The sequence below is a fragment of the Pelmatolapia mariae genome, linkage group LG2, assembly GCF_036321145.2.
Source record: "Pelmatolapia mariae isolate MD_Pm_ZW linkage group LG2, Pm_UMD_F_2, whole genome shotgun sequence".
Lineage (NCBI taxonomy): Eukaryota > Metazoa > Chordata > Actinopteri > Cichliformes > Cichlidae > Pelmatolapia > Pelmatolapia mariae.
In genome coordinates this window covers 15,216,604-15,243,199 of record NC_086228.1, presented here as the reverse complement: position 1 = coordinate 15,243,199, position 26,596 = coordinate 15,216,604, and the positions used below count along the sequence as shown (strand labels likewise).

Here is a 26,596-nt window from a genome sequence, read left to right as displayed (position 1 = left end):
TTTACTGGAAAATGACTACACAGTCACTGCTCCTTGATTTGACTTCACTTTTGTTGCCCTATTCATTCTAATGCAACAGCTTGTATGGTAGCTGCTCTTCTGATTTGAATTTAAAGTCTTCTTAATATACTGATCTTCTCATATTTGATCAAGACTAACATGAAAATAATTTGAATTTATGTTCCAAATACTGAAGCATCATGGAGGGTTAAAAATGACACCAACACCAACCTCAAAATGTAATGTAGTCGAGTTATCTTTTTTGACATATTTAATTTTGTTAAGATTGTTATTTATTATATAATTCATATATTTTACAGGTGAGTGATCGGTGAGTATTTTCATTAATTAGACTAGAGCGATGTGATAATGAGACATACCCTCATAGCTTTATATAGTCTCTCAGCAAAGAAGTTTGGGATGCTCCCGGCACATTTCACTGTGGAGGAAAAAGACAAAAACTGATGAGGCTATGTGCAAGACTACATTTTTTTGTAAAGTTAAGCTGACACTGTCGGATGTTCACTTTTTACTATCAAGTGTTATCTTCTGTCATATTTTATTCAGCATTTCTTGAAAGAAAACCCCCTCCAGGGATATTCTGATTACTTGTCCCCGTATGTGATGCCTAAATTATCACCCAGATAAATTGTGGCTCTTACCAACAGCCAGCAGCAAGTTCTCCAAATTCCCAGTGGTCTCGCCTCTAATGCTATCCTCTATGTCAGAGCCAGAGAGCTTCTTGTAGGCAGCAAATACTGCAAAAAAACCAAAAGAGCCACAGTGACAGACACTCATACATCCTCATTAGAGAGAAACACATCAAGCAATTTTCAACATGAACCTGTTTTTACTTCAGGGCAAAAAATATGTCGGTTTCAGCCCTTAGATGATCTCTTTGTGCACAATATGAGTGTGTTTTGGTGAGTTCACTGGATTACATTTCTTTTATTGCATTTATATAAATCTACCTGGCACTGTGTGTAAAAGTAATTGGCTATCCCTTGTTAAATCATGAATTAATTGTGATTAACCACATTTTTTGGAAAGTCAAGTTCAGTTTCACTAGCCACACCCAGCCTGATTACTGTCAGTCCTGTTGAATCAAGAAATCACCTAAATATAACCTGTCTGAGAAAGTGAAGTAGGTTAGAAGATCTCACATCAACCCACAATTTAAAGAAACTCGAGAACAGATAAGAAACAGTGACAGAATGCTGGCAATGACTCCCACTCCCTCCATAACACACTGGAAATCTGAAGAGCAGTTTCAGCAACAGGTTCCTTCAACCTTGCTGTCTGAGGGGACGTTATAGGAGGTCGTTCCTTCCCGCTGCTATCAGACTCTTTAATTCATCCACTTGGGTCAGATCCACACAGGTGGAACAGTATTAATCGCACCTCAATGTACCCTGTCACTTTTGTACACCATGACATATTTGCACAGATACTTGTCCTTTTATATATATGTATATTTATGTTTATATTTGAGCTATATCTGTATATTTATCTATTTATCTTAATATTTATCTATCATAACTGTTTCTACACTCACATTTTATGAGTGCTTGTTGTTTGTTGTATATTTGCTGCTATGACAACTCAATTTCCCTCTGGGATTAATAAAGTTTCTCTCATTCTCTGAAACAAAGTCATTGACATCTGTTAGTGAATCGGTTACAAAGCAAGACTTTCTAAGACTTTCAGACTCCAGTGAACCATGGTGTGAATCATCCACAAACTGAGAAAATTTTGAACTATCTACCAAGTTACTCTAAGAGCGCACTAACGACTCATTCAGGAGGTCACAAAAAAAACCCAAACAACACCCAAAGAAATGCAAACCTCACTTGTTTTAGTTAAGGTCAGAGTTCATGATTCAACAACAAGGAGGAGACTGGGTAATAATGCCATCTATGGGAGAGTTCTAAGATGAAAACCATTGTTAATCAGAGAGTACACAAAAGCTCGTCTCATGTCTGCCATTTATGATCCCCAAGACTTTTGGGAAAATATTTTGTAGACTACCAAGACAAAGGTTGAGCTTTATGGGAGTTTTGAGTCCCATTACATCTGGTGCAAAACTAACAGCATTGTATAAAAAGAACACCATACTAACAGTCAAATGTGGTGGTGGTAGTGGGATGGCCTGGGGCTGCTATGCTGCTTCAGGGCCTGGACAACTTACCCAAACTCCATCGATGGAACCATCAATTTTGCTTTCTATCAGAAAATCCTAAAGGACAATGTCCAGCCCCCCCCCCCAAAAAAGAGGATTTTTTTTTGAGTGGTTTAATCAAAGTCCAAACTCTGATTGAGATGCTTAGGCTATTCATACTTCAAAATCCTCCAGTGTGGCTGAAGTAAAGCAATTCTACAAAGAAGAGTGGGTCAAAATTCACAAAATGTGTCCACAGTGATGTGAAAGGCTCATTGCCAGTTATTGCAAATGCTTGACTGTTGTTGTTGCTCTCAAGGATGGTACAAGTAGTTATTATCTCCAATAAATCCAAGATCTATTGGAGATCACGGTCTGGTTTTCATTAGTGGAGAGAAGGTTGAACAAGTGACAACTTTAAGGTTAAAATTGTCTCTAGTGCCATTACTGAATGGTAATAGGTGAAATTGTAAATAAGTGTTTATATGTGTGTGTTATTGTACATGACGTGTTCCACTCGATTCTCCAAAGTAAATTTCTTTCAAGGAAGACAATAAAGGCTAATCTAATCTAAATCTAATGAAGTTTAGGGGTCAATTACAATTATGTAGGTAATGAATAGATTTTTTTCCTTAATTAATGAAACCAGCCTCTATAACTGCATTTGGTCTTTATTGGTGTTATCTTTGTCTAATATTAAAGTCTGTTTGATGATCTGAAACATGTCAGTGTGAGAAATATGCAAAAACTAGGTAATCAGGAAGAGGGAAAGTATCATCCCACACTAGCCACATAAAAATCAACCACTGGAATCATTTTTCCAGTGGTATATTTTGAACAATCGAAACTAATTGGCACAGATACAGAGGCATCAGTGTAAACTGAGGTAACTGACATATTCCTGGTGTACCGCACTGCCTCATCAGTTAAAAAGTTGAATGTTGACGCAAATGCAAAAGAGACTGTCCTAACCACAAAAATGACACAGATTGTCTGTTGTTTACTTAATGACCAAATGACTTCAAGCTTCAAACCTTTCCTGATAAACAACATATTGCAGTTGTGGAGCAAGTTAGTAGCTTTTTGCCTCTTAATGAGGACCACAATTTTTAGAGTTCAGAGAATAGGTCAGCATATGTGTTTGAATTGAATTGAATTGAAAGCCTTTATTGTCATTATACATAGTATAATAAACGAATTTGGAAACAGCTCTATAAAAGTGCACACGTGCTTATAGCACATTATAAAAACTGTACAATAATATAACTATACACTACTATAAATATAAATACACAGTACAGTGCTGACACAGAGACAGACAGGCAAAGAACTGATGATATTTCAGTGCAGATTACTTTTGTACAAGTTTGAGTTGAGTATGGTGATGGCTTTAGGGAAGAAGCTATCCCTGAGTCTGTTTGTTCTGGCCCTTATGGATCTATAGCGCCTGCCAGAGGGCATTAGGTTGGAAAGATGGTAGCCGGGGTGGGTAGTGTCCTTTAAAATGTTTCTGGCCCTACTAAGACAACGGGAGTTGTAGGCGGCAGACAAGGAGGGCGGGGGCCGGCCGATGATTTTTTGTGCTGTGTTTACCACCCTCTGCAGTCTCTTCTTGTCTGCCTCCGTGCAGCTGGCGTGCCACACTGTCACTGCATAGGTCAGCAGGCTCTCGATGGTGTAGAAGGTCACAAGCAGCGGGGTGTTTAGTTGCTCCTTCCTGAGCACCCTTAGGAAGTGTAGCTGCTGCTGGGCTTTCTTGACTAGGGCCGTGGTGTTTGAGCAGGTTTATATCCACTACATATGTTATATTATATTGGTTTCATTTAATTGTGAAATTAATATATTTTTTTTGTATTTTATCTTAGTATTGCTGCGTCATTTTACCAAACCAAACTTGTCTCCATTCTTTATTTTAATAAAAAAAAGTTAAAAAGTTACTAGATCAGAAAAACAGTCAAACGAGTAATTTGATAGAAACTTGTCAACAACTGACTTTTAAAAGACTTGCTAAAGTATGGCGATCTGGTTGTTATTTGTTCACATCTGACTAAACCATTGCACTTTCTATGCTCTCAACTTAGTTTCCACAATCTGTGCTGTTTAAACATGTTTCACTGATATTTCCTGCACATTTTCTTACACTTTGACTTTTTTGTTTTCATTTTTTCTTTTTCAGTGTTTGTCTTACACAGCTAACGGATGCCCTGAGCATATCACAACATCCAAATGGGCTGGCACAGGCAAACTGGCAAACTCACCTTTTCTGAGATGTTCAGCGCTCCTGTTGCCCAGAATTGTGATAAATTTTTCCTCATCTGTGCCAAACTTTCCCTCACCAGCAGCATACAAGTCCTGTAATGGAAGACCACACACCGATGTTCATACTCTCTCTCACTCTCACTCTCTCTCTCTCTCACACACACACACACACACACACACACACACACACACACACACACACACACACACACACACACACACACACACACACACACACAGCAACCTCGTGCTGACGTGATTTATTGAAACACATGTTAAGAAATGACAGCCTTGTACTGTGCCAAATCAACAATGTCTTTTCCCCCTCTTTGTTATTAGATTAGATCTAGATTTCCTGATTTTATGTCCTTCACCAAAGGAAGGTTTTTGCTTTTTTTTCTATCCTTGCTCAGAAATATTTTATCATATGATCAAATACCAAAATAATAACATATTCATATGAGTCATTTATTATTGCTTTTTAATGAATTATCCATTGCTTATTTCTCCTAATTTGATCACAGAGTGGCTTAACACTGCTCTGGTGTTATGAGTCAAGACGGACTGCTAGTCATGATAATTTGGTGTGTGTTTAGATACATGTTATTGAATGTTAATGTCTGCTACATGTAATGGTTTTAAAACAAGATGCCATAATAATAAAGGTTAATTTCCTGCTGTTAATTAATTTATTATTATTACATTATTATTATTATTATCATTCTTGAAAAAAAAACAGACTTGGGCAGAGTGCTCGCCCTTTAGCTTCACTGGCCTTTGGAGAGCATGTATCAGTATGATCCAATTATTAATAATCAAGATAATACACAGGCAGTTTGCATGTTTCAGGATTTTTTTAACATTGCGGGTAATTTTTTTTTTATAAAAGTCATTCACTCACATTAATATCAAAACGTAATTATTGTAAATCTTTAAAAACATGTTGTATAATAAATCAGGAAAGAGTCTGTTGTTCCAGTTTATCATTCCTAAGCTGACCTCATCATATAGCTCTTTATTAAAGGTTAGGTGGCTTTAATTCGTAGGTCAGATATGTACATTGACCAGCTGGCTAATAATTTGAGTTTTATTCATGTTTGCTTATTACACACACCTCTGCATGTCTAATGCCACCTTTTGGTACAAGTAGAGGAAGAATTAAAAAATTATATCAGTGTGTAAAGTTCCCCTTGAGGCACAGACCTTACATTTCCTTAAACTTAAACAGACTTATTGAATATCTGGAAAACTGTATATTTATAGTGATACCCCAATGTCTATCTATTAAACATCATGCAGTGAGCTTAGCACACATACTGGACATGTGGAAAGAGTTAGACTGTGTCTCTCCAAAGGTAACAAAATCTGCCTCCCTACACCTCAACACCTCACACATTATTTATCCAGTACAAAGATCGAAGTGTGTACGTGACAGTTCAATCATTTACTGCAGGGGATATGTGCAGGACTTTTTTGGTAGAGAGCTATAACTTCTTGGAATCTTCACTGGGTGGCTGGAAATCAATACTAGTTGAGAAATAATCCTTATTTTTTATTTATTACATTTTTTTGCCATGTTAAAAATGATCTCCTAAGCCTCCCTATACGATACCCAAAAAGTTAATTCTGTTGATCTGGACGTATTGATTTCAGTCGGAGAAACGTTTCGTCACTTATCCAAGTGACTAGGATAAGTGACGAAATGTTTAAAGTAATCCCTGTTTACCTTTTAATGGGCTTTGGTGAGATGCCTCCATTTATTCTTTCTCTGAAACAACCCATTTTATCTCCTCTTATTTAAATTAACCTTGTTCTGATAGGCAAACAGTGAGTGTCTGCAGTCGTAGAACATGGTGCAGGCTCTGTCATGGTTTGGGGCTTTATTTCAGCCACGGGTGTTGGAGATTATTGAAATTAATGGAATTATGAATTATTAATGCAGAGAAGAACCATTTGATTCTGATACAGCATGCAATACCAGCTGATAACAACAACTTAATTTTTAAACATGACAATGATCCCACAGTGCCAGGGCAGTAAAAGCATGCATAGATAGAAAAACACACAATGGAACACTATTATGGGCATTGACTACTCCCAGGAGAGCCTGGACATCAACATTATTGAAGCAGTGTGGGATCATCTTGATAGAGAACAGAACAAAAAGGCAGCCGACCTCCACAGAAAAGCTTTGAATATCTTTCAAGAAGCCTGGGCAACTATTCCTGAAGGCTACTTGAAGAAATTACAAGAAAGCTCAGACTGTGTTAAAACATGGTCAAATATTGGCTTTCATCCTTTTTAGAATAGCATAAGCTCTGTTTTTGTCATATATGTTCCACATTTCAATAAATTGCTGCACTTATTTCCCATTTTCAAGTAAAATATAAAGAAATGAAGTGTGACTCAAGACTTTTTCACAGTACTGTATACAACAAATAAGGAAAACATAGTAGTCCTGTAAAAACAATGGAACTAGACATTAAAAAAAACATCTTGATTAACACCAGTGTGTAATTGGGTAATAATAAAAAAAAGTGATTTCTTGTTAATGTAGTGTTGAAGTTGCTTGAATTCGCTGGACAAACTCACAAAGCTAAAGCGGAAAGCCAGCTCTTGCCATGTGTATTTTTATCTCATGTTCTTCCTTCTTACCTTAGCGTCTTTCTCGATCTTTTCCTCGTCTACTCCCTCCTCCCTACTCCCCTTTGCAGCCAGACGAAAAACAGAGAGGTAGGAAACCAGACAGGTACAAAGACAGGTGGACAAACATAAAGTAAAGTAGGTCAGTGTGGATGGAAACATGGTGCGCTCAGACCTCTCAACCCAGGTAACATCTGAACACCTAATTAAATGATCCCTCAAATCTACAAGAACCATGAAAATTACTTTTCCTTCTGTAAAAACATCACATTAAAGAAACTGTCATCCCCCCTCCCCCTTTCCAGCCTACACCTCTCATGACTTTCTAATGGCATCACTGTAGGATCTCATTATCAGGAAAAGAAACATAAGTCTTTCCAGCAGTGCCCTTCTTTACCTGCAGCAGGATCACCAGGAGTTTCTGATAGTGCCCTGAGGTGTCACCACAGATATCCTTCTCCAGCTTTCCGCCGAACTCTGGAGGAAAGAAGAGAAGGGGGGCAGACGATTGCTTACAGTTCCTGTTCACGACAGTTGCTAATGATTTCAGTCGACCTTAGTAGGCTGTCCTCTGTTTTGCAGAATGAGCCATGAGAGGAGAGATTTGATTAGTTGACTAAGGGTCTATGCTTTCGTCCAGATCAGATAAACTGCATTCTCTGCCTTGGGCCATTTGAGTCTTTGTTATCACATATTTTCCATCACGGTTTGTTGTAAGTCACAGCTGCTATGTTAGAGACCTTTCATTAAAGTGTGACAGGTGATACAGAGGTGCAGTGTGTTTATTACTCTGATGACAGAACATATTACACTGAAAATAAAAAGGATCAGCACCACACTATGGGCTTTAAATAAGCATGGTACTCTAGAGAAAAGAGCAGATATTATAAATCTATATGAATAAAGAAACTATATATATATGATATTGCTGTTATTTGTTATATGTTAGACTGTTATTTCTGTACTATGCAGTAAATTGACAATAGGCACGCCATCATAGGTTTGGGACTAAAATACTTGAGGGAGGGGTTTGCATTAGGACGGGCATTTAATGTAAAATCTGTTCCAACTCAAGTATGCAGATCCATCTGTGAGCCCTTGGGAATGAGACCAGACCTTTATTTTACTAGCAAAAAGTTAGCATGAGTGCCTGTGCATTGCTCCTATACAGCTTGGATATCCAAGCTGTATAGCCTTGCTTGCTACCCTCAGCTAATAACTTAGCATTCAACCATCTTGTCTAAATATAGTCACTTCTGGCTTTTGTGGTGTCCAAAACTAATGTTTTGGCTTCAAAATGTGAATTTCTTATTCACAGTTGTCTTATGTAAAATCTATGTTTGCTTACAGAGTCATAAGGATAAAGAAATTCAAACTTGTGCTGTTTACTCTAATGTAGATCCCCAAATTTCCTACACAACCATCATATAAATTTAACAAAGAGTTGGAACAAATTAAACTGAGTGAGAAGTTGGACAACTTGTAAGCACAAGGAAAAGGCCAGATAATTTTCAGCTAACTCAGCCTATTAGCTAATTAGCAAGTCAGTGTAATCCTTAACCCTGCGATAGACTCGCAACCTATCTAGTGTACCCTGCCTCTCACACTGTTACACACTGTTCCTGCTACTAAGTGACCCCAAATGGAATAAGCAATTAAGAAAATGGATGGATGGAATTTAATCTCTATAGTTTTAAGCAAATTAATTTCCTATAAAAATCACTCCAGACACAGACTGGGTATCTTGATTTTGAATATTTGAAGGCCTCATAGGCACACACACACACACACACACACACACACACACACACACACACACACACACACACACACACACACACACACACAGTTTATATGCAATACCTGTTCTTTAAAGATTGCCAGCCAATCAGAAGAATTAGCTGCCTGATTCTTTAACACTTGCCTGTGTTGAAGAATCAGGCAACTGCTAAAGCTCTCTGGAGACCAAAGAAATTAGCAACATAAGACACACACAAGATATGTTTTAGTATTAGTGCGTTATCAATGCAATATTAGCTACCTATAAAGTACATAAAAGGTTGGACGACTGGCCAGTTCAGACCTTTGTTTTTGCACATAATGTCACTTTTTTCACTTTCATTGATTTGTTTAGTTTTCATTGGATTTATTTTAGAAAGGATTGTGGTTTTGGTTAAAATGTCCCCTTGTCACAACAGTAACCCTACACATTGAAAAATGATGACTTGGAAGTGGTATAGTCATCTTAGTACTTTTATAAACTGGTGTGTTATTTTCAGCGCCCAAAGAATACTTTGCATGTAACTAAATTAGGTTTGGTAAGTTCCCATTTGCAACTAATAATCCAAACTGGATTCTTTTAATTATGACTCATTTCCTCGTTGTTATTTTTAACCTTGGCCCTGAAATGAAGCTTTAGTTAAAACATGATCTTTAAATTAATCAAATCCCCTTTGTGCCAAAAACTATCAAAACATTAATGGCAGTTTACTTTTAAAAAGTAAAAAGCTATAAAGCTTTTAAAGGCACAGATATCTTCTGCCAATGAAGTGCCGGTAAAACAAAACATCTTAATGTATTCTTCTAGATGCGTCATTATTTGTAGTAGTCACAGTAACCATGTTTGTCTGTTTTTCTCTGCCTCTTCATCAGTGGAGTGTGTCACCTTTCTTGTACACTTTGGTGATTTCTTTAATCTGCTCGCCAGTCCTGGAGGCCAGGATCTCAATTAGCACTTCATCTTCAGTCCCGGCACCCTGGGAACCCGACGCATGAGATAAATGGAGTCAGTGTGAAACAATATCCATATCTGTTCAATATTTAATTTTAGTACATGTTTATTATATATTAGGCTATATCACTGATTAGTAATATGAAAAGAAAAGAAAGCCTAAAAGTCGATAAAGAAAAATATAGAAATAATAAAAGATAATAAGAGATGTACAACTTGAGAGCATAGCAGAGTTAAAAGGTTTGCAATTAGAGAACGAATAGGTTCAGTACTAAAGAGAATTATCTTTGACGTTCACTTCTCTATGCTGCAATTAACCTTACAGCAAGACTGTCTGACAAACCTAACTAATGGAGGAGTGGGTGTGATAGGAATGTTGAGGCCAAGTCCTAAATGCTTTGCTCTCACTTTGACTAAACACTTCATTTGCACATGGGTAATGCAAATGTAAATGTGTCTGAAGAATAATGAGACAGAAAAAAAATTCATTTGTAACTCATATGAGGATCTGAGAGTTTGCTAAATGTTTTTCCCTCATGCAATTCCCTTCTAACTTTATGAGCCTCCTGTGACCTGAAAAAGAGCACTCATAAAATGTCTGAAATGTCTAAGATACAATATAATATGTCCAGTTTGATCTGACAACTTTTTTCATTTGAGTTTCACTGAAGGTACAAAAGATAGATCTAATGGACTACAATGCTCCAATGCTGCAAAACAAAATGTTTGCAGGAGATAGAGAGAGAAAGCTTAACCAATTTAAAGATATCTGTATATGAATTTTTGGAATATATTGGCAAAAGAAAAAAGAGTTATGGTATTTGAGACTTTCTAGATTCTAGTTTTAGTCTGTTTGTATTTAAAATTGTATTGACAATTTAACAAACTGTCAAAATTGCAATCTCAAAATATTGAGCTATAACTATGAACTAACTTTAAATACAATTATCTGCATTCATCCAGTGCATGGAACAGAAAGTCTTGGCTATTGATTATCAGTCATTCATTGTCTGGATGTCACCAAAACCCCCTGTATCATTTGGCATTACCCCCTGCAGCTAAGTCATCAGATGACAGTTTCAATTTTACTGTAACAATGAAAACAAAAAGGCTAAAACCACCATGTAGTACCTGTGACAAAACACAATAAGTCTTTTGTGCATGAATTTAATTGTTTTTTTCCTTGCCTTTGTTCTCGGTTTTAAACATGTCTTAGTCATGGCTACATTGTCTGAAGTCTAAAGCAAGCTGTTGAATACAAACAAAGTAATCTGAAAGAAAAGAGCTCTGCAACAAGCTGACAAACTCAAAGCCAGCAGTATGATCACCTTATGCAGTCATCACAGCTGTTACTGCTGTCAAACTGTAGTGAATTACACATCCAGCAAACTTTTGACAAACAGGTCCAATATTATTCTTGTCATCCACCAACTCTGGATAAATGTTATAATTTAATTTAACAATTTAATTTAACAAATTTAATTCAATTTAATTTTAACTCTTAGATAAATATAATGTCTCCACTAGCTATTTGTTGCTGGACAGCTTAGAGTTTAACATTTTTCTACTTCAGCTATTATTACATTAATACATAATCGTAGTTTCTGAATCTCTGAAGTCTAAAAGGGGCATTAGAAATAACAAATATGTATGAATTAATCAGAAATAAATAATACTTTAGTGGTTGCATGCATTATTATGGTATTCTTTTGAAAATTTGCTTGTTCAAAAATATTAAAGACTTACAAAGACTGCATTTTCATTATATTTCTGTTTGACTCAGATATATGAATTAGCAGACCTACAAAAACTGAATAGCCAGATAATAAGAAGTATGAGTAATGAGTTTTTCATGGCTGATGATCACTTTGGCTGTCAGTACAAGTGCACTCCCACTAATTTTAGATGCACCCTAAACCATTGTGTTCTGGAAACGAGCCCTGGCTTTTGGCTGAAAACAGCTGCTTCCTGCTGTTGGAGTCGAGCGTGATGATAGCATTGTAACATATCAGTAAATGTGATGTAACACCAAAATATTGAACTAAAAAAGAATGGGCATCAGAGATTGGTCTAAATGGTCTTTGTGGAGTTGTCAAGCAGCTTCTATCGCATGCTGTTAACATAAAATGAAAGGTTTTGAATGTCATGTGGGAAAATAGATAATAATACATGTTAGATGGCCTACCTGTTGGCCTAAAGATTTATAACGAAGCTGAGTTGAGTTAAGAGACTAGTAGCAACAGTGGCAGGAACTATTTTTTTATTATGTAGAAAGAGTTCCTGCCGCTGTTGCTTTTAGTTAAAAAGACAAACTGGAAAAAGGTCCTTGTGGTGGCAAACATTTTACCTTTTCAACCAACCTTTTCAGAACACTTTTTCAGTAATGTTTGAGTTCCATTTATGTGGGCTAAAGAGAGGGAGGGAGCTGGTAGTGTGCATGATGTCTTAGTAGCAATTATGTTTGCAACTCTTTTTTTCATGTATTAGATGCTTTATTGCTAATGTTGAAACTCTGTGTAATGTAGATTAAAAAAAAATTTAACCTTTTCATCTCTTGTAGTTGAAATCTGTAAAGTGGCTTCAATATGAATATAGTGCATTGACTATATAAAAGATGGACATAATCATAATGACATCACCTATTGGTTCGAGAATTCACTGCATTGCTGAACAGTATTATTTTGTTTCTATGTACAAAGTGAATAATAAATAACAGCAAAACACACACATGCACCAAAAATTGAAATTTCAGTGGTCCCTAATTTACTCATTTGTTTGTCTGGCTTTGAGAAGTTGAAATGTCTGTTGTGGGAAACAACTATGAAGTGTTTCCTAATCAAACATTATTCAAAAAAACATCACAATAAAAAAGTAGGCTTCATTTACATTTACATGAGACCTGTAACGTGGTTTAAGTTATTACCTTGAGAGCGTTATGCAGGAGAGTAGCATCATATAAGACAGATGGGGTCATCAGAGCCACAATAAGACTCTCAAACAGCCCACCGAGCTCAGATTTCAGTGCACTGACCAAGTCCTGTGGTCAAATAATTAATAATAATGAGAGGAGCAAAAACAGTAATAACTATATTAGTAACAGTGATATTTATATAAACCACACCCAGTGTTGGGGAGTAACGGAATACATGTACCGCCGTTACGTATTTAGAATACAAAATATGAGTAACTGTATTCCGTTACAGTTACCGTTTAAAAAGGTGGTATTCAGAATACAGTTACTTTGTTGAAATAAATGGATTACACGGCGGTACTTTCCTGTTTCATATTGTCGCGGGTCAGGATTGTTTGGGTTTGTTTGACAGCTACGTTCTGTTGTTCCAGGCGGCAGCGTTACGGTTGCCATGGTTACAGGGTGACACGCTCTCTCTCTGCGTGTTTCCTGGGTGAGAGAGCGCTTTTTTGTTGTTGTTGTTGTGCTAAGCTAAAAGGCAGAATGCTACAGGCATGGCCCTAAAGAATGTAGCCTCATGGGCAGTGTAGTCCGTGCTGCAGCGAGAATGGACTGTCATACACGTTATGTGTCTGTGAGCGAGGGAGGGAGAGAAAGGAAAGTCCGAGCTGTCACGGAGCAAAAACGGGAGCTGGAAGCATGTAAATATAATAATAACCACTGCAGCCAAGAAGAGTGCCTGACGAGCCCAGTTGTAAGTAAGCTATTAAGACTCGACTGTACACTGTGTTCGTGTTTTCCTCCGGAAAAAATAAGTTCGGTTGGAGCAGCCTTTCAACGCCTCTCTCTGTCTCTCGCAAAGTTGACCCAGACAACAAAGTAAAGCTAGTTTTCAGCTACGAGCCCGACACGAACCGACGTATTAGCCAGAGGTCCCTTTACTACGGTTCGGAGCCGCGGACCTTCAGTAACAGTAATAAATCACAGCAATAGTACATTCACGTAGTTGTAAACAGCATGATAATATATTAAGTAATCCAAAGTATTCAGAATACGTTACCCTCATTGAGTAACGTAACGGAATACGTTACAGAATACATTTTGGGGCATGTATTCGGTATTCTGTAATGGAATACATTTTAAAAGTAACCTTCCCAACACTGACCACACCGGATCCCAACATTGAAACCAGTAAAATAAGTTAAAAAACACAAAATGGCCATTCAGGATCTTGATGTGAAGAAGATGAGGGAAAAAAATTACATCTCACTGCTTCGCTTACACTTAGAGTATTCAATGTGACCTGCAGAAAAGGAAAATATATTTACTTTGCAAATTACTCACAGCTGGCTTTGTCTAAATTGTTTTCTGCCTCCAATGATTTGTGCATTGCAGGAACCAAATGAACAACAGCATATACCATTGTTATTTGAGTATGTGGCTCTATTTGTGTACACAAAAACACCCACAGCACTGTGCTCATCCAAGTGCTCTTTGGAGAAGTCCAGAAATCATAATTCTAGCTGAATACATTAGACATTAAGCAGAAATCCCCCATATTTCTGGATAACACAATTCATCTATTTGTTATTTTTTGTGTGTAGAATGAGTTTAATTTTTCAAGTCAGACTAATCAAATCCCAACAAAGAATGTGGAAAAAAGAAAATGACAGAGGATGTAATATTTTGCTCTGTTATAGAGAAAAAAGTAGACTCGGGCTTCAGATATTTTTGCAGTTGAGCACAATTGTGTAATGGCGTCATTACATTTTAATACATCTCATAAAGTTTCTCTGCAATACTGAGCAAAGCAAAAAGTCTCACGTTCTGGGTCATTTTGATAAAACACTGTAATATACAGAGATATCCCTGGAGCTGCTTTGTGATATATCTATGCTCTCTCAAACTCCTCCATCTACTTATACTTGAGACAGAAAGCAAATTAGCTTTCAGCTTTCAATCCACAGGTGGGCATAAAAAATCTTCACCGTGTGACAGAACAGTGAGACTATGAATGCTTAAAATTCTGTCTAACTAGCTGCACTGGATTCTGGTCCGTAGAGACTGGGGAGAACTGCCCTTCCTGCCACTTATTTGAGGACAGTTCAGTCTTGATCCAAAATCTTGCCCTTTAAATCACAGACTTAATGTTTTTGGCTGCCTTTTTGCTGTTAAAAATTGTTGAACAGAAGACAGCCAATAATGAAAAACCAGCAAGATTCTATACTTAAGTAATATAACAATGTGAAAAAAGCAAAGGTCCTGTATGCAAAATTTCACCTAGTTAGGTGCACAAGAAGGAATGGAAATGTTGTAAGTCATTAGGATTTATTCCTCTATCAGTTTCTTCCTGCTCCCTAATTGATGAAATAGGTATTGGAGAACTCATCCAAGGAAAAGCTCAAAACTGTAATCAAGTGCAATATTGAGGTTTTTACTTAAGCACATTTGTTTGTATTTTGAACACAGCTAATTCATTCTTTAATAGCTTTAAAATGGGACTCTGACATGCTAGTGCAGTGCTTTGCACTGTCACCTCACAGCAAAAAGGTCCTCAAATTCAGGCTAGGTAAAGTAAAAAAATAAATTAGTAAAATATAATGACTGTAAATTGCCTTCAGGTGTGAATGATAGCTGGAAGCTACGACACGTTGTAGTCCCCTTTGTTTTGATGTCAAATAACACAGAAGCCCCAAGTACCTGCTGTTCAGAGTTTTAGTTTGTGAGGGGCAGCCAATCAGAAGACAGTTACCTTAAAGGAAGAGGAGCTAAATAGTCTTTTTTGAGACAGAGAAAGTAGTGAGAGGTTGTATCAAGGCCCAATTTGACATAAATAAGGATTATTTTGAGTTGTGAAACAGACACAGCTGGAGTCTAAGACTAAATATGTTGGACTGGAAATAAGCATGAGAAGTGCACGTTAAATATACTTATATACTCATATTCTTGAAATAGTCACGATGTTACACATGCACAAACCTGCTGTAGACAGATACTCATTTCTGGGCTTATTACTTGTGAGCCCCATAAATGCTTCTACAACACAGAAGCATTTATGGTGCAGGAAGGTGGGGAGGCACATAACAGCTGACAGTGTGCAAGAGGTGGGGCACACTCATGACAAGACTAATACATCCCATGGTGAATGCAGAAAGACAGACAACTGTTCACGCTCAGTGAAACACCTGCAGCATATTTAGAAGGATGATATATTCTCTGTCCTCTGTGCCTGGGGTGAAGTTGACCATCAGCCAGGTTGATTTTGTGAAGTGAGGAATGCAGAGTGGATGGCACGACCTGTAATTGTATATCAGTTCTCTGTTTAATTCCTAGTGGCTCTTCTCACCTTTCCGTGGGCCTTTTTATATGCTGCCTTAATTTGCTGGCGCTGATCATTGCTGCGGGCTGTAAGAAGCATGAGGATGGCATCTTCATCTGTACCTGCACCAGAAATCATATAAACCTTAAATAATGTGTGGAAAATGACTCTGAAATCATCTGCAACGTGGGTCAAGACAAAAAAAGCTTTTCATTTCAAGTCTTTCTTTTCAAACACAACACAAATCCTTATTATGACAGCTTCCAGTATATCCTAACCTAAATGAGTCAGCCTGTTAGAGCATGAGATCAGGATTCAAAAGGATTGGCATGGCAGATGATCTAACAACCAATAGCTTTCTAAAGTCACCAGCACCTTAGTAAAAAAAAAAAAAAAAAGGCTCAGAGAGGCAAACAGGCTGAAGCAGCATGTGTCATTGTCACTCAGGGATCAAATGTTAAATTAGTGAAAGGTAATTATGGCACAAAGCCCAGCTGATCTGCAGTGACAGCACTGACTAAAGAACTGTACTTAAGTAGTGCAAGTCTGCTGTTTCAAGTTTGAGTCCACAGTGGTTTGCAGACAGGGAAACCATTAATTAGATCTAATGGTTCTGCTCGTACTGGTCATAAAGTGTTAGGAAAAATAATTTACAGTGTTATCGCTTTCTCTCTCTGACACACGCGTGTGCATGCATGCACGCATACATGCAAATACATACACACACACACACACACCTACACACACACACACACACACACACACACACACACACACACACACACACACACACACACAGAGCTTCTGAGAAGTAGTTTCAAAAAAAGAGACTCAGACCACAAAGTACTTGTCAGTTTTTTTTTTTAAGTTTCAGTTTTAACGTTGGTGATACACTAATTGGTAAAACACACTGGAAAAATGAAATGTTTTCCCATCGTCCAGATTATGCTTACAAAAGGGAGCAGTTCAGATCCTCTGACAGCTGTGTCAATGTGTTTTTATCTTTGTTCATTATCTGTTTTCACAGCCTTTTCTGTATTTACAACCACTACTGACAAATAAGAAGACAACAGTTTTTTATTAAATTAATATAGGATGAAATGACTGGTCATGCTTTTTGTAGCTTTGCCTCCTTACATCACCACAGTTGACTTTAAATCAAGCAATCAATATGTAATTATGTGCAGAATTTCAGCTTTAATCCAAGGAATGTTACAAAAATTGTGCATGACTATTTAGAAATCACAGTAGTTTTATATTTAGTTCCCCATTTTCAGAGGTACAGCTTTTTCATTGAATGACTTACACAGGGACCTGCCAAGTAAATAAATAAACACACCTAAGCAGCTAAAACAAGCTTTCAACTGTGCAAAGAATTCATTTTTTGTATTTATGGTGATCGTTGTGAAATGTTGCATACAATAGCCAGTTAATGTCGTATGACCTGCTAGTGTCAATGTGAAATGAAAGTGAGCAGCAATACATTTAAGCAGGATACTGACCAATCCCTTTCATGGCCTTATGGAGGATTTCAGCATCATGTTTGGCATTGAAGTTGACGTAAGGTCTAACGCTGCCTCGGTACGCCTGTAGGAAGAGAGCAACACATGTAAGTAATAAAACATTTGCAACAAGCAAAGGTTTCCTTCATCTGTCTTTGTTATTAACAGCAGTTAGCATGCTGATGTGGATGCACTCATGTAAGTGCAAGTATGCATGCATTTTATATACCCAATACTCACTGTACTTTCACACATAGGTTATTACCTATTCTGGCTAGAATCATACATGAAAAAAAAACAATTATATTATGTTTTGTGCACCTATTGCACTTAAAATTAAATCCTTCCCAGATCAATTCTCAATTTAAAACCAATGGTAGTGCAGTAGTAGTAAATTAGTACAAGACTCTCATAACTTAAGCACCATTTCAGCTAGTCGGGTAGATGGTGCTTCATGCAATGCCCTTTTCTGGCAGAGAATAAAACTCCAGCAGAAATTTTTTATTTTGTGGGCATATAAATTTTAAGATACTGAAAATTGCAAGCGACTGTTAGTAGCAGCACTATAAACATTTGCCAAAGGCCATCAAAAACCCGCATGGGTTTAAATGTTGTCTAACCCAACAGTGAGGCAATACTTTAAGTATAACCTAAATCAGGTCTGACTGCTGGATTTTGTCAGCAGGTAATTTAAAAAAAATGTGTTTTCATCTTACTTGGACGTGCACACATTCTTAAGGGAAAAGGCCATTTGTAGAAGAGGCAGTAAAACATTTGCCTCAGCGGCAGCCTTGTAATAAACTGTGCAGGTGGAGAAGTGAACAAATATCTTCTCCTACACCTCTTTATAAAGATTTGTATTATTTCTCTTGTTGATCATTTGTGTGTGCTATTCTGTATTTTCATACAAAAATGGCTTATAAATGTTACAGCGTGCTCAAGAGAGCAACCTCCTTCTGCAACTTGACAGCGTCTCCTTGAAGTGTCAGTGCTACTGTCACTGTGTTTATTCTGCCTTTATTGTCAACCAGTTCAATTTGGCACCACAACTTCTCAAAAGCTTTTTTATGTAAAAGTTTTTAGCATTATTGTTCTTTCTGCTTTTTGCTACAAATTTTATCATTTTTATCATTCAGACTTTCTACTAAGACACACAACAGTTCTTTTTAGATGCTTCCTTGTAACAAGAGTAGTTCAACGTGTTTGAGTTTTATCCGAAACACCCTTCCTACTGCAACACAAAGGGGAATTTGTGTCTCTGGCTGGGATTGCACTAGCATTTGTAAACCACTACACTATAAAGCCACCTTTCTACTGAGACACACAATGTATACAAAAGATGAACATCTGCTTTAACATCTCCCAGTAGTTGGGCATTTTCACTGTGGCAATCTTGGTGTTTTAAAAATGGTGCAAAGGCTTGAATCTAGAACAGAAATTCATCTGGAAATGTTTACTTTACCTTTTCCCAACATTAAGTGAGGTGTCTCAGCATTTATCAGATCAACTGTCCTGAAATACACTAGTAATCTTAACAGTCGCCTTTTACAAAGCAGCCTTATGATAAAAAGTCATGTGTGACTGAAAGATAAAACCATGTAAAGAAGTCCTTTATAAATTCTTACTCTGACATGTGAAGAAACCTATTGTCCAAACGTAACTGAACATTGGGGTCAAGAGCAGCTCTGAAGGATAATTAGCCAAATCCGCATCACATGAAATAACACACAAAAAGCAAAAAGATAGTTGTGACAAAACTCAAAACGACTGACGGATAATTCCATGTCAGTTTATCAACTGCCTCCCAGCTGACCAGCTTGGATTTGCCAGAAAAAATGCCAAGGAAAATAGGACTCGATTACACACATACTCTCTTTTTGACCAGGAAAAATAATTTCTTACTGGGCAGTGAGCGTGCATAAATTGAATTAAAATATCTTGCTCTACTTCTGAAACAGTCTTTGGCTGCCATAAACATATAACTGAACTAAAAATCTCATATGGGGAAAATGAGAGAGAGAACCATCAGAAATGTAGGATATTAGCATTAGCATATTAGCATATTAACAGAAACTTGTTCTTTCAGCTACCTACATACATCTATGATCAGATGATTTTTGTTTGTTTGGTTATTATATGAAAAATTGAGATGGAATTGTCCATGTTATGCTGTAGTAGGTATTGTAGTAAACTTTTCATTAGATGTCTAAGAATGGATGAATGGATGGATAATTAAATGAAGATATAAGGGATTAGTAAGCAAAGCACTAAAACTTAAAGGCAGCACTGGGTGTTTGTTTGTGAGTGTGTCAAACTGTAAATGACTTACCTATACTGTACATTAGCGGGAAACATTGAAAACTGATACATGTCCATTGAGCATTTTTAGAGACCAGAATAACTTTTTGTGTATAACATTCAATGTATAACCATTGACGTCATGCTCAAAAACTACACATTTGCCTTTGTCTTTATCTTCACCAATATCTCATCTTCTAAAATTTTATTCTTTTCTCTTTTGGCTAAAAGCTGTTCCAGACTAAATCCTGGGAGATCACAGGTCAGGTCCTATCAGTTAAAGATGACTTGAGATTTATGGATTACAGATGCCCAAGTTACATATGAGATTCTTTAGATTTACTTAAGCAAGGTTTTTATGTCCAGCACTTTTTAACACAAATATAAACTCTCTAGAGGCAATAAGCTGGATATATTTTGTTCAAAGTATCTAAAAAATTCACCTGCTGGAACATCAAATCAGACATTTAAGAGGATTACTGATGTAGATTTATATATTTTTTTTACACTGTGGATCATTATTCCTGTGTTTCTGATTTTTGTAATGACAACATTTTCAATATACCTCAATCACAACTAGACTATATAGTGGAATAAATAAATGGTTTTAGCCTTAGTTGATTTAGAAGTCATACCCAACCTCAAAATGTGGTTGTTTTATTCACTTATTTTAGTTTTTAAGTAAAGATGGAGTAGTCTCCTTGAAGAAACCATCATGCAGTGCCATCTCCCAACTGTCTCTTGATGAAATTGTAAGCCAGTGGGGACACAATAGAGACAGGTGCCTGCAGTTTCCATGTACATGGTAATACAATATGGTACAAACTAGACCACCATCATCAACTGAAACTGAGTTCTTTCTTCACATGTCCTCATTAGACAGTCTGAGGTATCGCAGCACACTGATGGGGATAAAATCAAATCAAGGATATCAAATGAAGCTGCTGCTTCTCTTTTTGTGCCAATGTAAGTATACAGCGCAAGGCATACTAATGTTTTTCTAATGAGTGCATCTTCACGGAAACTCCTTTCGGTGAAATGAGGCTCATTAAAGAGTCAGGGTATCCACACACACCAAGTCTTCGTGGAAAAAGGAAATTGGAAAAATGAGAATTTAGCTAAATATATAGAGGGAAAAATAATTTAGGGCTACATGCAAGCCAGTTGATTGAGCTATTTGTGATGGGCATCGTTTCAGAACGAATGTCACAGTGACTTGCAAAGGGAATGACCTTTCAAGAGTCAAGCCACACTTCATTACACAAACAAAGTCCTAGAGCTGCAGCTTAACAGGAGGGATTCTTGGCACTTTGCATAGCTTGTCTTTTCACAGAGCACAAAACAATGAAAGGACACACTTACCATGCTTTTTTTTTTTTATTGATGATTGAAGATAATGGCTGTCAACTGAAAGGAAATGAAACAATTTTTTAAATTATTGAAACAAAGGCTTAGATTCACTGGATTTATTCAAAAACAGTATAAATCCAGTGGAATTACTCAACAGTAACAAGTTTCTGTTCTTACCAACTGATGTCTGTCTTCTCCTCCACACAGATGATCTGGAGTCAGGTAAGCTCTTTATTTTCTTCCCCCTAAAACTCCTCCTCACTAAGGAAAGCTGACAAGATGCACATCCTCATCTGCAGGTAGTGTTGCCTTTCACTGACAGTCAAACGTGAGATGGTTAGCTCATGCTTCAAGTCACCTTTGTGTGACTTTTATTAAGTGGTTAAAAATTTCTACAAATTTTCACAGACAGCAGTTGTTATTTTTTAGAATGTGTGATGCTGATCGCATATTTAATTAATTTGAACTCTTTTAAAAAAAAATGCAAACATGTTAAAGTTCCACCAGTCTATCTGAAACTGTTAGTAATACATTTTTTAATCATTTATTCTTTCCTCTTTTCTTATGTTTTTTTCAAGTTTTATTACTAGTCTTGTATATTTTTGTTTCCATGCTTTTCTGTGAGCAAATTTTGTTTGCACTCTAGAAATACATTTTCTTTATTGTTTTAGTGGCCCTATTAAGGGGTTGATTATTTGCTTTAAATTATCTTAAATTTAACCCTAACAAAAAATCTGTTATACCAAGTCTAAAGTCTGTAGTACTCTGTAGTTCTTTATACAAATGCTCCTTTGAGTTTGACAGTTAAAATAGTTGTATTCTGTTTTTAGGGCCAACAATTGGCTGAGGTGGAGCAAATTTGATATATTTTGGACAATACTGAGTAGTTTACAAAAATGCATTCATCATATAAGCTTATATATTTTCTGTATAAATTCCTAATTAGCAATTAGGTGAAGTATAATATAAGTGAAATGCAAAAACCAAGTTTTCTGAAAGAAGGCCAGAAACTTTAAGATGTGTATTGATTCATTTGTTTGTTATTCTCACTTCTTCTCTTGTTTGAATTTAAGAACTACCATTCAGGGCCATGTTTAATTCCATTTATGGTCAACTTCCTGGGGAGAATGTGCTAAGTATAGTATGCAGGAGGGGGATGTTTGCAGGATGTGTTGATTTTAGGAAATAGATTAAACTAAGATTCATTTAATTTATTACTGTATTGTTATTTCCAGGAATCAGAGGCAATACTGTCATTACAGACAGGAGCTGCAGCATTATTTTGTGTCAAAAAGAGCAGGTGCTGCAGACTTTTTTCTAATTTCTTGTTTTTTTCTCTTTTTTTGATAATTTGATTTGCTCAACCTTTTTTTTTTTTTTTTATCAGTTTCAGTCAATCTAAATATAAAACACTGATCCACTTGACCTGATGAACAGTTTAAAGGCTCTTTGTTTCTGCCCCACCACTTAGCCATGTCTCACATATTGTACTTGGCAGCACTTGGTTGCCTTCCACCCAGAAACCAGAATGGCATATGAGAAAATGTCTTTGGGTGATTAATAGCATGTGCCCATAATTACTCCAGTGTCTTGAATCAATGCCTGAGAGAGGTAGTGTTCTATTAAATAATAAATCAGTATTTTAACATGCAGGCTTAATTCACTGCTCTTTCTGCCTCTGTCTACATTTAGCTTTTTGTTTCATGCTCTACATTAACATGGTTTCAAGCATGGCTACTCAGAGGTTAATGTGCAAACAGGACACAAAGAGGAGATGCTCGATGGCTGATAGGAGGGAAGGGATCAGCGGAGCGAAGCACCACGGCACAGCTCACATATCATTATAGTTGTCTCCCTCGCAGCAAACCTTAATTAAAGTGAGCACCTGTGAGAAGATGAGAGTGTGAATACCATCTCTGAGGTGATCCAGTTACGGAAGCTCACAGTTTCATTTCACAGTCTCGCAGGCAGACAAGGAGCCAATTTCCTTGATTCCCAAATAAACAAGCGTATAGCAGCTAATAACAAACATATCAGATTGAATGGAGATATTTTTCAGGTAACTGAGATATCGTCTAGTCACCAGAGGCAGACATACACAAACTGAATGGATTGTGTACTTCTCTGAGTATTTAATATCTCACAGTCGGATAAGCTACAAGTTTAACATGTCAATTATGGTTCATATGAAGTGTTTGGATAATATGTGCAGTTTTTACAAAAACAAATTTCTCATTCTTCTCTCGTGTGGTATGTGCATGTAGATAATGACTGTTAAAAACACTATGGACACTGAATTACGATTCATATTTTTAGCAAAATCCTCATACAGTGCACCAAACTTCATGCCTGAATTAACCTAAAAAATATTTTAGCTGATCATCTTTATCTCTCAAATGATTTTTTTTTTTTGGGTGATAGTTTCAGATACATATCTATTTGTAATGATTTTGATTATAAACTCTAAATAAAGTAAGTAAGTAAACAAAAGATGGACATAACTTCCAGGTCTGAAAAGTAAAGCCAGTGCAAAAGTTCTTTTAATCTGCACTCCATCAAATGGCAAGCAGGGAGCTTTGAATGCCAGTAACACAATTGTTTTAATATAAAAATTAGAAATCAGGAAAATCAGTCTCTCTATGCTCACCTTTAATAATCAGAAGCTAATATATATGCTTCTATATGCTTCTATATATATATATATATATATATATATATACATACATATATATATATATATACATATATATATACACACACACACACACGTCTGCAAGGGATTTTCCTATAATTTCCTACCAATGACAATGTGATGGATGACATTGGCTGTCTTAAAAACATTGATGTCATTAGCTGTGTTTAACCACTATAATTAATCTAAGCCTAAATAAGACAAACTGCAACTTTTTCATTTGCAAAGTGTTAAAATATGCAGTGACACTATATCTATTAAGATGTGCAATAACTGAAGTCTTTTTTCTGCCTGTAACCTAACTAATTTCCTGAATTTTAAAGATTAATGTAAAAAAATAAAAATAAATAAAACAAGTCAAGTCATACAGAAATCACTACTGTTGTGGTTAAATTCAGACAGTTAGTGATTAATGATACATATGTACTTAAAAAGGAGCCTACATAAGGAGACATACTTGGTCATACTGTCTGTAAGTTGAAGACTAGTCCAAAAAACATCAAACATTGCCATGAAAAAGTATTTGCTCCTTCCTGAATTCTTATCTTTTTCACACATTTGTCACTGTGATCATCAGACAAGTTCTAGTAATGCCAGTTAATACCAATTGCAGTTTTTGAAATGATGATTTCATTTCTTTTAAGAGAAAAAAGCTATCCAAACCTTTCTGGCCCTGTGTGAAAAAGTAAAGGTCCCCTTTGTTAAATCATGAGTTAACTGAGATTAATCAAAATGTTTGGACTTTAGTTTCAGCTCTCAAAAAGCAACACATCATGAGACCATCTAAAGAAACAGCTGAGAAGCAAAGTCCTTGACAGTCTGGAAAATGTTACAAGGTTTGCACTCCAGCTAATCACAGTAAACCCTTATCAACAAATGGACAAAACCTGGAACAGTACCAAAATTACCAAAGTCTAACAAGATTTCTCCAAGAGCACATCAACAACTGATCTAAGAGGTCACAAAAGAACCCAAAACAGCATCCAAAGAACTCCAGACCTCACTTGTCTCAGTTAAGGTCAGTGTTCATCATTAATTCCCTGTTATCCCTGTTATCACAAATGCTTGATTGCAGTTCTTCCTGCCAAGGGTGGCACAACCACTTATTGGTTTAGGGAAGCAATGCCACAGTGCCAGATAGTTTGGATAGTTTTTTTTGTCTTAACTATTTTCATGTTTTTTTGTTTAGAAACTTTTAGGTGTGACAAATGTGCACAATGTTTGGCACAATTTGTTTGGCAGGAAAATCATGTTAAAACCAAAGTTAGTGAGTTAACATTGTTTTTTAAATTGCACTTTCTAAGATCATATATGACATTTATGTATTAAAATCTATTTGTTTTTATATGAGAAAACATCTATTGATTATTTATCATCTAAATCAGTGATCCTGCAAACTGCTGGGAAGTGAAACCAAAAGTCAGCAGTTTCTTCCCATTGCCCTTCCCAAGTTGTCAGCTTTAAAACCAAATCACTGAGAGATTTTCATTCATGAGCGGTGTGCCTTGCGACAGCTGTGTTACAGAGCTCTGCGTCTACAACTCAATATATACAGTACTGAATGACCGACAATAAAGTCTATCATTAATCAAAGGGTCACCACAGATCACATGTTTACTACTTTCCACAAATTACAGCTTTGCTGAGGCCATGCTCAACTTGTGTCTTATACCTTTTTAGGAACGTACATCATAATATATTAAAAGAGCAGATAAACTGCCTTTCCTAACAGGAAACCATCCACAGCTCTTGTGTATGAAACCAGTGAATAAATGTTGTGCTAGATGCAACATTTGCGATTAGGGAACAAATAGACTACTGTCATGTTTGAGAGCAAACTTAATTTAGACAAATATTCATGAAATGTAATCTTTTTTTCTTTCTTTCTTTCTTTTTTTTTTTTTAGCTTTTTGGGGGTTGGGGGTAGGGGGCTGACTATATACATAGTTAATTTCTGATAATCAAAGATGTAAAGTACATAAAACTCCAGCTAACATTTCTGATAATAAATATTTTTATTAGGATTGACTTTAGCTTTGCTCTTAAACTACAGTATAAAACTATGTAAGCGTGTCAGATTAGCAGCATTTTAGAATATATTGTTTATAATTTAAAGCAAGAAAACGTGTCTTTTTTGAGGATAAATGCAAAAAAAGTACATTTAGAAATTTATTAATAAAATCAAGAAAACAACACCTGAAAATTCACTGAAAATTAAAAAATGCTAGCCTACCCATTTTACAGGTAATGAATTTTATTAATTTTTTTCCAACCCGAATGTTAAAAATACCAAAAAGAACAAAGATTTTGTCCATAAAGTGGTTAGTGTTTTGATCAGAGTTTACCTTGGTTTATATTTTATTATTCTTGCCAAGCAGGTGTTTTGAACACGTCTCTATTTACAAAGTGTATCTACAGTCTCAGAAGATGAGTCCAATTCAGCAGTTTTGTTGCTCTTTTCAGCAGAATTCTTCATCTTCATCAGATCAGATGCTTTGATTATTTCTTGGCCATAGTCTAACTCTTTGTTGTCTGCAGCATAGACTCTACAGGAACCTACACCGCAGATGCTGCTGCTTTTGACTTTTTCAGGATTCAGATTGATTTGTACTAAGGCTAGTTTTTTTTTTTTTTTTTAACGATATGTTGCAAATAAAGACATCATAGTATTGTAGCCAAAGGAGAATTTTAAGCTCAAAAGCACATGTGCAAAATAAATCAGAGCTGGCAGAG

At 36.4% G+C, this 26,596-nt stretch overlaps 1 protein-coding gene across 1 annotated transcript in view; it reads right to left on the bottom strand.

Annotated features, from left to right (window-relative positions):
• The window catches only part of anxa5a (annexin A5a), a 35,313-nt gene that overhangs the window by 6,850 nt on the left and 1,867 nt on the right, over positions 1 to 26,596 (bottom strand). The window contains exons 2-10 of the mRNA XM_063482556.1: positions 17,524 to 17,608; positions 16,049 to 16,143; positions 12,715 to 12,828; positions 9,726 to 9,816; positions 7,458 to 7,537; positions 7,073 to 7,123; positions 4,417 to 4,510; positions 663 to 758; positions 381 to 439 (exon numbers count right to left, since the gene is read on the bottom strand). Of these exons, the coding sequence (XP_063338626.1) occupies positions 381 to 439; positions 663 to 758; positions 4,417 to 4,510; positions 7,073 to 7,123; positions 7,458 to 7,537; positions 9,726 to 9,816; positions 12,715 to 12,828; positions 16,049 to 16,143; positions 17,524 to 17,608 (765 nt within the window). The remainder of the gene's footprint in view (positions 1 to 380; positions 440 to 662; positions 759 to 4,416; positions 4,511 to 7,072; positions 7,124 to 7,457; positions 7,538 to 9,725; positions 9,817 to 12,714; positions 12,829 to 16,048; positions 16,144 to 17,523; positions 17,609 to 26,596) is intronic.